The sequence below is a fragment of the Pavona decussata genome, unplaced genomic scaffold, assembly GCF_977016875.1.
Source record: "Pavona decussata unplaced genomic scaffold, jaPavDecu1.1 SCAFFOLD_229, whole genome shotgun sequence".
Lineage (NCBI taxonomy): Eukaryota > Metazoa > Cnidaria > Anthozoa > Scleractinia > Agariciidae > Pavona > Pavona decussata.
In genome coordinates, this window is record NW_028145634.1 from 120,001 (window position 1) to 130,885 (window position 10,885).

The following is a 10,885-nucleotide window of genomic DNA, read 5'->3' on the forward strand; positions in this document are numbered from 1 at the left end:
GATAAATCGGATAGTGGAGAGTCGAACATCAGTTCAGAGTCCGAAATCGAAGATGCCGGCGACAATCCAGCCACTTTCGCCGTTGTTGACCGGCTGAAAATAAGCAGCGAACCTCAGCGCGAAGCCTCGTGTACTGATAGCGGTGAGAAAAACTTGCCTCGTGTCAACTCCGCTGGGGCTGCCAGTTTCATGTTCTGCGTCTATCTGGGGAATTCAAATTTTTACAAACTTTTTAAAAAACTTTATTAGTACTAATAAATTGTTTTTGAGCAAAAAACTTTACTAGTTTATATATAAATATTTATTTTCCAAAAATTAAATTATATAGCTATAAACTGATAAATGGAAAATCTTGCAAAAAAGGAAATTTAGTTTTTTGCCCTATGAATTTATTAGTATATCTTTATAAGAACTATACTGTTGAATAGGATTTTTTGCAAAAAAGGAATCGACTTTTTTGCCAGATAAATTTACTAGTATATCATATTATTACAAGCTTAAAGGCTGGGGAAATCGGGCAAAAAAGAAATCGACTTTTTTGCCAGATAAATTTACTAGTATAACAAAATCAAAATAACTGTAATGGCCGAGAAATCGGGCCAAAAAGAAATGATCCCGCAAATGATCCCCGGACCAGAAATGATCCCCATATTGGACCGCAAATGATCCCCGATCGCATAAATATAGAACGGAATGGACTCAAATTTGGACAGTGGATTTAAACTTTATAGAATTCCTTTTTTTTTTTAATAACAACACTTGTTATAATTAAGCTATCTGGATGCAAATTTCTCAACTTTAAAAATTATAATATAGCAGCACAGTACAACAGAACAATTTACCTATAAACTGTAACATACATGTATATGATGCACTTATACCATTGCAATGCCTAAAATGTGCACGAATTGTACGAAACTCTTCCAAATTAAAGAGCGGGTAAGTTAAGACTTTCGCAAGTTTTACAGTTAATTTTTTGTTTCGAAAAAGGAAGGAGAATCGGTCAATGCACTTCAGATGGCGGTCAAATCTCGATCGCACACTATGGTCGCCTTTGTTCTTAATCGGATCTTAGTCTTAAGCATAACGTTCAAGCCTCGGTCTTCCAATACTATGAAGTTTAGATACAAAAGGTTATTTCCTAAGTAAATCGTACTAAAACTTGTAATTTTATACATTTGAATATCTAACTTAGGTAATGCCATGTCTAGATATGGAAATACCTGAATAAATTGTTGTTGTTGTTGTTGTTGTTGTTGTTGTTGTTGTTGTTGTAATATTTGCCAATACGTTATCGCGTAATATGTTGATTTTGTCTTTCGTTTTCGTTTTGCCGCTATATCGTTTTTTTCTATATTTTTTTTTTACAAAACACTCTGTCGTCGGCATAGACCTACAGGAGACCATTGTCCCCCTCCAGGGCGAGCCGCATAAAAATATTAGCAACCGATTTTGCCATCCAATTTTTTCCTCGATCCGGCTATAGGAGGCAAATTGTTTACGGGAGTGCTTTTGATAGTTTAAAACCACATTTTCGGTGCAATACGAGTCTCACCCATCCCATTGTAAAAAGTTCACAGCAATCAACATTCACTCACTGCGTGCAGTCGATTATTTCCGGTTCAGTCAAAAACCTTCGAACAATTGAAAAATCCGGAGTAAAATAATTAAACACGGCAAAGCAAAGGCGACACACCCGATTGCTCGTCCTTTATACTGGCGATACACCCGAGATAAGAACGGCCGAGTTCAAAATCTCCCTCTGAAGAAATTTCTATTAAATATATCAGAGTTAGCCGGCTCACGCAGCAAAGGCGACGCACCCAATTACTTATTGTTCTCAGGCGACACACCTGATAGCCTGCGAACGTAGACGTATTTCCGGCTGTCGAGAGAATTCCGGCGAAGAAAATCTCTACAGCCGGAATTCGCAAGCTACACACCTGAGAGAACAACTGGCATGTATGTTCCAGTTTATGTAAAGCAAATTGTTCTGTTGCACTGAGCTGCTACATTATAATTTTTAAAGTTGTGAAATTTATATGCATATAGCTTAATATAACGACTGGTGTCAAGGGAAAAAACGAAGTGTATAAAATTTAAATCCACTGTCCAAATTTGAGTCCATTCCATTCAATATTTATGGCGAACCGATCGGGGATAATTTGCAGTCCAATCTGGGAATCATTTCCCGTCCGGGGATCATTTGCGGTTCAATTTGGGGATCATTTCCAGTCCGGGGATCATTTGCAGGCCTGTACACATGCTAGTAAACAAATCGGGCAAAAAAGCACATTTCCTTTCCACCAGTTTGCCATTTACTAGTGTTAGATACACTAAAACATACTAGTAAACAAATCGGGCAAAAAAGCACATTTCCTTTCCACCAGTTTGCAATTTACTAGTGTTTAATATACTTAAAACATACTAGTAAACGAATCGGGCAAAAAAGCACATTTCCTATCCACCAGTTTTCCATTTTCTAGTGTTTTATATACTTAAAATATATTAGTAAACAAATCGGGCAAAAAAGCACATTTCCTTTCCACCAGTTTTCCATTTACTAGTGTTTTGTATAGTTAAAAGATACTAGTAAACAAATCGGTTAAAAAAGCACATTTCCTTTCCATCAGTTTTCCATTTACTAGTGTTTATATAGTTAAAAGATACTAGTAAACAAATCGGGCAAAAAAGCACATTTCCTTTCCACCAGTTTGCCATTTACTAGTGTTTATATAGTTAAAAGATACTAGTAAACAAATCGGGAAAAAAAGCATATTTCCTTTCCACCAGTTTTCCATTTACAAGTGTTTTGTGTAGTTAAAAGATACTAGTAAACAAATCGGGCAAAAAAGCGCATTTCTTTTCCACCAGTTTGCCATTTACTAGTGTTTATATAGTTAAAAGATACTAGTAAACAAATCGGGCAAAAAAGCACATTTCCTTTCCACCAGTTTGCCATTTACTAGTGTTTATATAGTTAAAAGATACTAGTAAACAAATCGGGCAAAAAAGCACATTTCCTTTCCACCAGTTTGCCATTTACTAGTGTTTATATAGTTAAAAGATACTAGTAAACAAATCGGGCAAAAAAGCACATTTCCTTTCCACCAGTTTGCCATTTACAAGTGTTTTGTATAGTTAAAAGATACTAGTAAACAAATCGGGCAAAAAAGCGCATTTCTTTTCCACCAGTTTGCCATTTACTAGTGTTTATATAGTTAAAAGATACTAGTAAACAAATCGGGCAAAAAAGCACATTTCCTTTCCACCAAGTTTGCCATTTACAAGTGTTTTGTATAGTTAAAAGATACTAGTAAACAAATCGGGAAAAAAAGCACATTTCTTTTCCACCAGTTTGCCATTTACTAGTGTTAGATATACTAAAACATACTAGTAAACAAATCGGGCAAAAAAGCGCATTTCTTTTCCACCAGTTTGCCATTTACTAGTGTGTATATAGTTAAAAGATACTAGTAAACAAATCGGGCAAAAAAGCACATTTCCTTTCTACCAGTTTGCCATTTACTAGTGTTTTGTATAGTTAAAAGATACTAGTAAACAAATCGGGCAAAAAAGCACATTTCCTTTCCACCAGTTTTCCATTTACAAGTGTTTTGTGTAGTTAAAAGATACTAGTAAACAAATCGGGTAAAAAAGCACATTTCTTTTCCACCAGTTTGCCATTTACTAGTATATAATGTGATAACATTGTAAAAGTTAATAGTATTATCACTGTTAAAGTTTTTTGCAAGAAATTTTTTTATTAGTACTAGTAAAACTTTTTAAAAACTTTGCAAATATCTGATTACCCCAAGTATTTTAATGAGGTGCGAGTACTCGGAAAATGTTTCAAGGCCGAAAACACGGCTTTTGTTTTTGCACGAATTCCCCATCTTCAAATGAATTAATAGGGTATGTAAATGTGCCAGATTTCAACGAAATATGGCCAAAATGGTCATCAGATATTAATGCATCAAAGTGTGTCAGGCTTTTACGAAATTCAAAATATTTTTCCCGTGACGTGTTAACATTTGACGGGACTACAAAAATTTTCTATTGTCCATCTTTAGGATGGGTTTTTTCACAAACCAATAGGAATAAAGAAAAAGCCTGACACACTTTGTTAGCCTATTATCCCCTGATTGATATTGTGCAGTCTGTTTGGTTGTGCGCCTTTACGTGAGAGTGGGTAATTCAGTAAGTACACGTCGCTAGTATTCAGTTTGCAGGCCTCTGAGCGCTTATGTATCCAACAAAACAAAAAAACATTGATATTTTCGCAAACTTCAATTTGTCAGCTTTACAGTGATATATAGTTTTCCGTGGTTTTATCAAAAGCAGCGCGCGTACGCTAGATTTCCCTGAAGGCACTCGCGAAACATGGAAGTAATCTTAATTTTTAAAGGTTAAGATTTGACAATTATTTGTTGAAATCGGATAATTAAAGGTTGTTTGGACTCCTTTGATATGGAGTGTTTCGGTCAAATAGTCTCTTCACGAAACTTTCCCAATCAGATTTCTTTGCAGAAAGATTTATTGGGAGATTTGCATTATGCAAATTTCCCACCAGAATTTGGCGAATTGTCCGGACCTTTTCTACCACGTTATTAAACAAGAAAGCGAAACAGGCAAATGCAATATGAGATAAAATGACCATTTGAAGATAGCCTGGGTCAATGTTTTCACCGAGTCGCCAGAACAGCATTTTCTCAACAGTTGCGAATTATGCAAATTTGTTAACGAAGCCTCGCTAACTTTGGTTTTCGTCAGCGCGTGCATTAATTGCCCAGATTTTTTATTTCATATTATCAAAGACGAAGACCCAAACTTTATCACAATGTTCCTCTCGAGTCGATACCTGACATACTAAGATGCATTTTAAACCTTCAATCTTACTCAATTTTCACCTCATCGCGAAGTCCTCAAAATGTCAATTTTTCAAAGAGCCATAAACCCTCCAAAGTTCTACAAAAGTTTACATAGGTCCCATTGATAGAACGTAGGTGAGTTATGCTCTTATTCAAAACCGACCTCGTTTTGTAGCGTTGCGTACTGTTTCAACACAAGCGTATTGAACTTGGCTAATATTAAGTGAGATTTTTGCATGATTAATGAGGCAAAACCCCCTAATTTCGTTTTCTCCAAAATTCTCCAAAACTATAAATTTCCAGAACATTCAAATAATATTTTCGAAGATAGTTCCCCAAAAGTAAACTTCAGGCAAATTATCAGGAGTTTCGATTTTTCAAGCTTGGCCAGCGATTCTCGAAAGTTAGTCAGGCACTCTTAAGAAACAGTAAATCATGTTTTACATGTCCTAGCCCCTATTTAAATGATTTTTCTTTGCTTTCTTAAAGTCACTGCGTCTTAGTTGAAGAGCTGTATTCGTTATTTCTTTAAAAGCCTGAAATTCATCTTGGGATATTTGACAGCAAAACATCTCCATTAGGTTCCAGAGATATATCATAGCTTACCAATTGAGAAGTTCTTTTTGGGGGCAAATGATCGTTTATCTTAAATGTTGCATAACTTGTTAGCCTTGGTGCAAGGCAAACAAATTGGTTCACTTTCTGGATCCAAACAGTAGCTAATTGACAACTATTCACCGAAGTTGAAGGTGGTTAATGGTGTATATTTAACGAAATCATTTGGACTGTACATAAACACAGCAAGATGACAACATTGCATGGGCTGGGTGGGGGAGGTATTTCGTGTTGAGTTTGGAAATCGTCCCAATAGTTTTGGCCATTACTCTCTGATTTTAGTGTTCAACTTGGCTTTAAATGGAAAATTGTATCATTTTTGAAGACGAGTTACCTTGGCTGAAAATCGGTATTCTCTGACAGCCATGCCCATCATAACCTCGCCGTGAAAAGTGAAATTTAGTTGCAATTTCGAATATTTCAATAAAAGATGCGGAATGCATATTTGTTTTCGGAGGTCGATATGCGTGCGTGAAGTTATTTTGTAAAGTATGCACAATGAAATAATGACAGAGATTTAAATCCTTCGAGAATTTTAGGCAAAGGAGAGTATATCTTATCACCGATGGTCGTTGTTAGGTAGATGCACTCCACTTGCCTGAGCCCAGAGAGAATTGGAGCCGAGAGTTAGTTGGATGTAAACAAGGACACCCCTTTTTGCAACCTTGGAAGGTGCCATCGACAACACCAACACAAACTGCGAATAAGAGATAGCGCGTTTCCCACAATTGGAGACGAATACCACTTTAAGTGCAGAAACGTTTTATTCCTAACGATGGTTGTTTTGTCAAATCGCGCAGATTGCGTGACCACTCAAAACAGATACAATACGTCATCAAAATATTTGTCGGCACATTTCTCGGACACATTTCTCACCACTAAAAGTCATTTTCGATGTTTTTTGGTACTTTTTTACCTTTTGCAGCACCGAAAGGCTTTCTTTATCATTTGATCGCTATGATGAAATGCTTCCCTAGACCCATTTCACAGAGTAGATCTATTTTCAAACAAATAAAAAAAAAGCGACCATTTGTAACCCTCGAGACTCGAAAAAAACATTTACTTCATGTATAAGTAGCAATATGCATGAGATATTTATCTTTTCTAAAGATATAATTTTTTGTTTTGTTTTGCAAAACCATTCAGTAAAGACAATCCTGGCCAATATTTTCTGGGACAGATACGAAAATAGCGTTTGCAGTGTACACTTAACTTGTATTCTGGATATCTATAACCAGTTGCCACAAGCGGTGTTGTCATTGCCAATTTTTGGAAGCCCCCATCCCTCCCCCAAGCAATGTTAATAGCTACTGAAATCATTCAGAGTGTACATAAACACAGCAACATGACAGCACTGCATGGGTGTGGGGAGGTATTTCGATTCGTATTGAGTTTTGGAAATCATCCCAACATTTTTGGCCAAGATTGTACCAACAAGTTTTTCCATCTCCGACTCGTAACTGTGCATTACAATGTAGCAATAGATTATGTATTTTTCTTCTCCCATTCATTTCAAAAGTTCAAAATCAGGCAGTAAGTTTAGCGGAGTTTTGATAGCTGAAAATCTTGGAGTTAGCTCAATCCACGCTGCCACTCGTTTCTTTCGCTCAAACTGAAATAAAAAATAAGTTAAGATGTTTTTTTGCTCCAATTGGATCAATTATTTTGATCAAAATCTAACAATAAGTTAAGTATTTTGCCTGGTCGGCTTCTTCTCCGTTGTACAGCGGAAAATCTAGCATCGGTTTTTTGCTTCTTTTAGTTTTCATAGAAGCCCAAGCAAGTCACAACCCCTACCCCCCCCCCCCCCCCCTTTCACCCTCCCAGACATACACAATGAAAAATTCACCTTCGTGGAGATTCTGCTTTACAGCATTCTGGGAGCATTGGGGAGCAAAAGTTAAGGCGTCGAGAAACAGACTTTCAGAGGATTTTAATAGAACGAGTGATCGCGTAATACCACACGAAATACGGGAAGGGGGGTAGGTAAGTCTAAATAAGGGAAAACGCTTGTGAAATTTTTAACCATTTTTATTCACCATGACTTTAATCTTCACTTTACATGAGCGCTGAGCTATAAAATTGATTCCCCCTCTTTTTCTTTTTTTTTTTTTTCGGTGTGATCTACTTTACATCATTTGGGTCTGATAGCAAGCTTTCAGCTAAGGCAAATAACTAAACATACTGCATATTTTGTAATCAAGCGGAAAAGAAAACAATTACATCTTTGGAAGATGTATCATTTGACCCTCATGGCAATTTCAGTTCTTTGTTATTGAACCAAGATGTACCCCATGGCCTTGATATGCTTGTCTCCATTATCTGGGCTATGTTTGGCCTCGTTTCCACACGTGTTGGAGTCATCAGTGTATCCCCCAGTACCAAACCCGATTCTGGAGTCACAGCTATCGCAAGCCCTCTGTTCGTTACCAAGGATACCGATTCTTGCTTTGGAACTGGAAGTAACGCTACATACGGCGTTGAACCCTTCTTTTTTACAATTGGTCTGCAGAGAGGCTTGAGAGCCAATCAAGCTTTTCCACGTGTTCAGACCCAGCGAAGTGGCACGGTATTTGCCGTCAGCGATCAATGAGTACAGCGAGTTGGCGTGCTTGTTGATGACAACAAACTTTATCTGATGGCCGATCCTCATTCCAAGACAAATCTTAGAGAAGGGTGTGCTCCTGTAAGTTGGCAACTTTGTTTCTTGTTGGTCGAACCCAGTCTTCCCTCCTGCAACGTTGTATGAATTTCTGTTGCTCCAGAGATGAGAACTGTAGTGGAAAGTTCTCTGAAATTAAAAGTGGAAAAATTAATTTTAATATAAGTACAAGATGGCTAACAACGCAAATATGCCAACCTTTGTGCCGTCAATCTTCATGGCCAGCGTCCATCCTCCATCTCCGCATCCAAAGTTTCCCATGTGACAGTAAACAGGAATCTTCTGAGAACCAAACATCAGCGTGAACACGCCACTCTTAAGTGATCTGTTATTTAAGTAAAGAGAATCGGGGCTCATGATCAGTTAATAAAAAAAAGAACAGAGAAATGCTACTGTGTTTATTTATCTCATTATCAGAGTTTTTGCTCTCGAAATCTCATGAAATCTTACTTGTACATTTAGCGTTAATAAATTTACACGAACGCATTTTCTCATTTTGCTGTTTATAACGCTGTACAAGGTAGCTCTAACTTTTGTGTCTGTAGATGAAATCCTTAAGTGAGACCATTCAAATGAAAGCTACTGCGCAGTGCTTTGTTCCTCTGGTGCTATTTGATATTCTGTACCGAGATGCCTAAAAATTTGGAGTCCCGTGGACTAAATTTTTGCTTCATTTTTTGTCGCAACAGAAGCACGATATTGCATTTACTCGCGTGTAGGAAATTACTTGTGTTTCTCGTACTGTTCCTTGCAAGAAGAGGCTGGAACGCCTGAAAAGAACATAAAAAACCGGTAAGGTGAAAATAATATGCACAGAAAACAAAAATTGTCAATAAAATTTTGTCGTATACTAGTTTATATACCTGGTGGATTTGACTTCAGAGTGGAGGTGTTGTTGACCAGTGCAATGAGACTTTCCATCTTCGTTTCCAACTTCTTTATGGCTTCGCTGACTTGAGAGTCGCCGTGATTCACATTGCAGTTACAAACTACGCGGTCCCTGTCACAGGATTTAGTCGGAAGAGGCGTTTGGTTGTTGTTTGTGTTCGAAGACTTGGCGCAATTCCCCACAGATATCAAGGCGATCACTGCAAGGAAACTAAACATCGAGTGCATTTTCAGTAACTATTAACAACTTTGTGCATCAAAACTGACTGGTGTGCATAAGCTTCACATGTAGAGTGATGACTCAGCTATCCACTTCTGTTCGCCTCATAATTCAGGTGTTTATTGTAAAGAAAACGAGAAAATGTTCGTGCCTACAGCCACGTGGCGAGCGTTCCAAAATATTTTCAATTTCCGAGTTTGTGATTCGTCAACGCGTTATTCTTTAATGCAGATTTCGCTTATTCGAAGCCTAAAGGATAGCTTATTTCTTTTTCTTTGATTCAATTTATTGCTCTCAAATGCATCTGAATCGAAAAGGCTGATAAACTATTGCCAGTAAATTACATAATTTATACGGCGGAAACAGTTTTGTCTGAAAATTTTGAATTATACGACAAACAGAAGAGACCCTTACGAATTTCCGATTTCACATTAGAAAGAAAATAAATTAACGAAATACACTATTGTGTCATACATTAGCCGCAGTATGAGTAAAGTAAGATTTTTTTGTTTCATTTTCATCTTATTTCAGGGACTTGTGTGGGTATTGTTTTAATCAGTATGTAAAAATGATGAACAATTGTAATGTCGCGAAGTGCCTGAACAATATTGTAGACGAGTCCGGTGTCCATTGTCAGAATACTTCGTTCGATTCATGGGACACCTTCTCTATGAAGCCTGTTCGTCTCACTGAATGAAGTGATCTGGAGTAAAACAAATTTCTTACCTTGTTTAGAAAGTGCAGAATCTTGTAATATTGTTATAGATTCAAAATTCCAATTTTATTCAGTACGTCAGGACAGCGTGTACATGTACAGAAAAATATGCCCTGTAATGGCAGAATTAATGGCTAGTACATTCAATCAAAGGCTCCTATGATCTACTCGTGGATGCAGAGGATATGTAACTTGGTCGTTAATTCGGCAGTTTAGGACAAGGCGATTTCTTAGTTAAGGCGACCGCGATTCGGGTGAGTGTTGAAGTAAATCTCTTCTATAAGAATAGACAGACAACTTACAGGACAGAAAAACAACATTCCTTTGGTCTGGAATAGTTAGTTTTTTGTAATCATCGATTATTGAAACTACACTAGTTGCGAATTACGAATTGCCCAAAAAGCAAACTTGACTGACCAGTGATTGCGCTGAAATTTGAATCTCGCGTCTTATTCATGGGCGAAAAAAAATTTAAGTTGATCCGTTCGCGAGGAGATCTGTTTGTTTGCGTAAGATTGCTTTGTTATGAAAATACAGAGAAAAACAAACAAAAAGTAAAAGAAAATTTTATTCAGATAAGCCTGCCTTTGTTTACGCCTGAAAAGCAAACTTTCACTTCGAAATTGCGAGCTAATATTGAGCGAATTTAATCCCCGCGAGGAGCACGTTTTACGAAAGTTTCGCAAAAACTATTGGGAATACAAAGAATCGGTCAATTAGAATTTTATTTCAGTAAAAATTCACAATCATACCTGTAAAATGTTTTGTGGATTCCCAGAAGCGAGAAAGTGCACGTCTGCCCTCCTGAAGGGTATACATTTCCTCGCCGTGAACTCTCGGATTTCCATTGTTAAAACTGTCGAGTATTCCTGAGAAGTTCTTCTTTCGACGGCTCAAATTACAGTCGATCTAAG

General features: G+C 37.2%; 1 protein-coding gene across 1 annotated transcript; it reads right to left on the bottom strand.

Annotated features, from left to right (window-relative positions):
- Positions 1–7,581: 7,581 nt before the first annotated feature.
- LOC146458729 (putative skeletal organic matrix protein 5) lies at positions 7,582–9,713 on the bottom strand. The gene is made up of 4 exons (XM_085090370.1): positions 9,012–9,713; positions 8,876–8,918; positions 8,347–8,473; positions 7,582–8,277 (listed from the first exon to the last, which is right to left on the bottom strand). Exons 1-4 carry the CDS (start codon positions 9,262–9,264, stop codon positions 7,759–7,761), a joined length of 942 nt encoding a protein of 313 aa, XP_084946496.1. The 5' UTR covers positions 9,265–9,713; the 3' UTR covers positions 7,582–7,758.
- Between the last annotated feature and the right edge of the window lie 1,172 nt (positions 9,714–10,885).